Below are 2148 nucleotides of genomic sequence, written 5' to 3'. Positions count from 1 at the left end.
ATCTTTTATAAATTTTCAAGAATCATGTTACAATAAGATAAATAAATTTTGATGCAAAATATTCAAAACTTAATAATAATTATATAAATACATTGTTGATGGAGTGAGTAACCAAATTTATATAATTAAAAATGGCAAATGTTACGTAGGTTAAGGAAATGGGTATTAAAAATCGAGTAGTGATGCATACAATTAGTTTACTTTGACGCAATTAAATTCGAATTTTCAAATATATTATGTGATTGGCTGTTAAAGGAAATGCATTGTATGCATAAAATTTGCCAATTAATCGTCAACATACCTTGATTTCAAAATTTCTAAGATTTTCTTGGATTCGCATTTATTGCATATTACATACAAAGTTTGCTATATAAATCAATGATGTCCCCCACCTTACAATGGAAACTCATCCTTTTTTTCACATAAATTTCATTGTAAGTATATGCAAAGGCTTGATTATATATATATGTGTGTGTGTGTGTGTGTGTGTGGAATTCAAATGCATGAACATGCAAAAAAAAGTTATATATATATAATCTTGATATATTTTTATCCTATGATCTGGTTTTTTGCAGGTCATGAAGAGATCTTTGATCTGTTTCATTCTAGGGTTGCTGTGTATCAATGCAGCATCTGCAAAATGCAGCACCATCACAAAGCCTAAAGGCACAGTTGATTATCAGGCCATAAACTGTCGAAAACACACCGCAAGTTTGGCGGATTTTGGAGGTAAAGGAGATGGGAAGATGTCGAACACGGCGGTCTTTAAAGCTGCCATTGCTAATCTCAGCAAGGTTGCATCCAATGGCGGCGCTCAACTGGTCGTGCCACCGGGGAAATGGCTGACTGGTTCGTTCAGCCTCATTAGTCATTTCACTCTTTATTTGCACAAAGAGGCAGTTCTTCTTGCATCTCAGGTTGTACTCTAATCTCTTGCATACATTTTATTAGTCCATGTAACTTGTGATGCAAAAATTGATTTCTAAGTACCTTGAAATTTAAATTTTTTTTCGGTTTCCGATTTGACGACTGAATTCTATACATTTCTGAATATTAGGAAGAGTTGGAGTACCCGTTGATCGATCCATTGCCTTCGTATGGACGAGGAAGAGATGCAGTGGGGAAGAGGTTTCAAAGTCTTATATTCGGAACTAATCTTACCGATGTCGTTGTTACAGGTATGTATTATTTCCGTAATCTAAAGCTGCCTTTGGATAGAATGATTTCAAATCCAGCATCCAAATTCATCTCACTTGTTTGGATATTCATGGATGAAATCCATGGATTCGAAATCCTCTACAATTTTTAACTGGTTCATCGATTGATATGATGAATTTCGAATTTCTATAAATCTCGTGTATTTATTTCAATTCAAAATCTTTGGATCCAAATGAAACCTTATCAGATGTGTCAGTTTGAATCATTACCTATTTTAGTATTAAAAACTTTATAGAAGAAAATTTGAATTTATTTCATTAAAGGATGCTGGATTGACTATTTAAACAAAATTCTCCATTATTAAAAAAGGAAAAGTACGTGGTTGCAGGAGGGAATGGAACAATAGATGGGCAAGGAGCAATATGGTGGAAAAAATTCAAGAGCATGGAACTTAATAACACAAGGCCATACCTCATTGAAATCCTTTACTCAAACAAAGTCCAAATCTCAGATTTAACATTGATCAATTCTCCATCATGGCATGTTCATCCTACATACTGCAGGTACACACTTCTTTCCACGATTGATCTGGTCTCAAATGTCATAAAATCGCGTTTTCTAACTCACATGTTCGAAAACAATTTGTAGGGATGTCATCATCGAGAGGCTAACGATCCTTGCACCAGTTGATTCTCCAAACACCGATGGGATCAATCCAGGTTGATCCAAACCCGGCCCTTTGATAATTCTGAGTAACATCTCATCTGTTAATGATCCGCATGGCTAATAAGCTATTTTTGTTTCAGATTCTTGCACCAACACTCGTATAAGAGAGAGCTATGTCGTGTCTGGAGACGACTGCATAGCTGTCAAGAGTGGTTGGGACCAATACGGTATAAAATTCGGGATGCCAACAAAACACTTGAGCATAAGAAAATTTACGTGCATTTCACCGGATAGTGCTGTCATCGCACTTGGGAGCGAAATGTC

The 2148-nt window shown here is 35.5% G+C and overlaps 1 protein-coding gene across 1 annotated transcript; it reads left to right on the top strand.

Annotated features, from left to right (window-relative positions):
* Window positions 1-407: 407 nt before the first annotated feature.
* On the top strand, window positions 408-2143 carry LOC140966553 (probable polygalacturonase; the record flags this gene model as incomplete). The annotated part of the gene is made up of 6 exons (XM_073426809.1): window positions 408-434; window positions 576-917; window positions 1058-1178; window positions 1547-1721; window positions 1807-1877; window positions 1965-2143. Coding segments are annotated over exons 2-6 (885 nt in total), but the record flags the coding sequence as incomplete, so codon positions are not given.
* Between the last annotated feature and the right edge of the window lie 5 nt (window positions 2144-2148).

The sequence above is a fragment of the Primulina huaijiensis genome, unplaced genomic scaffold (genome assembly GCF_012295235.1).
Source record: "Primulina huaijiensis isolate GDHJ02 unplaced genomic scaffold, ASM1229523v2 scaffold207106, whole genome shotgun sequence".
Lineage (NCBI taxonomy): Eukaryota > Viridiplantae > Streptophyta > Magnoliopsida > Lamiales > Gesneriaceae > Primulina > Primulina huaijiensis.
Note: the sequence above shows the minus strand (reverse complement) of the source record. Positions and strands in the feature narration are given on the sequence as shown.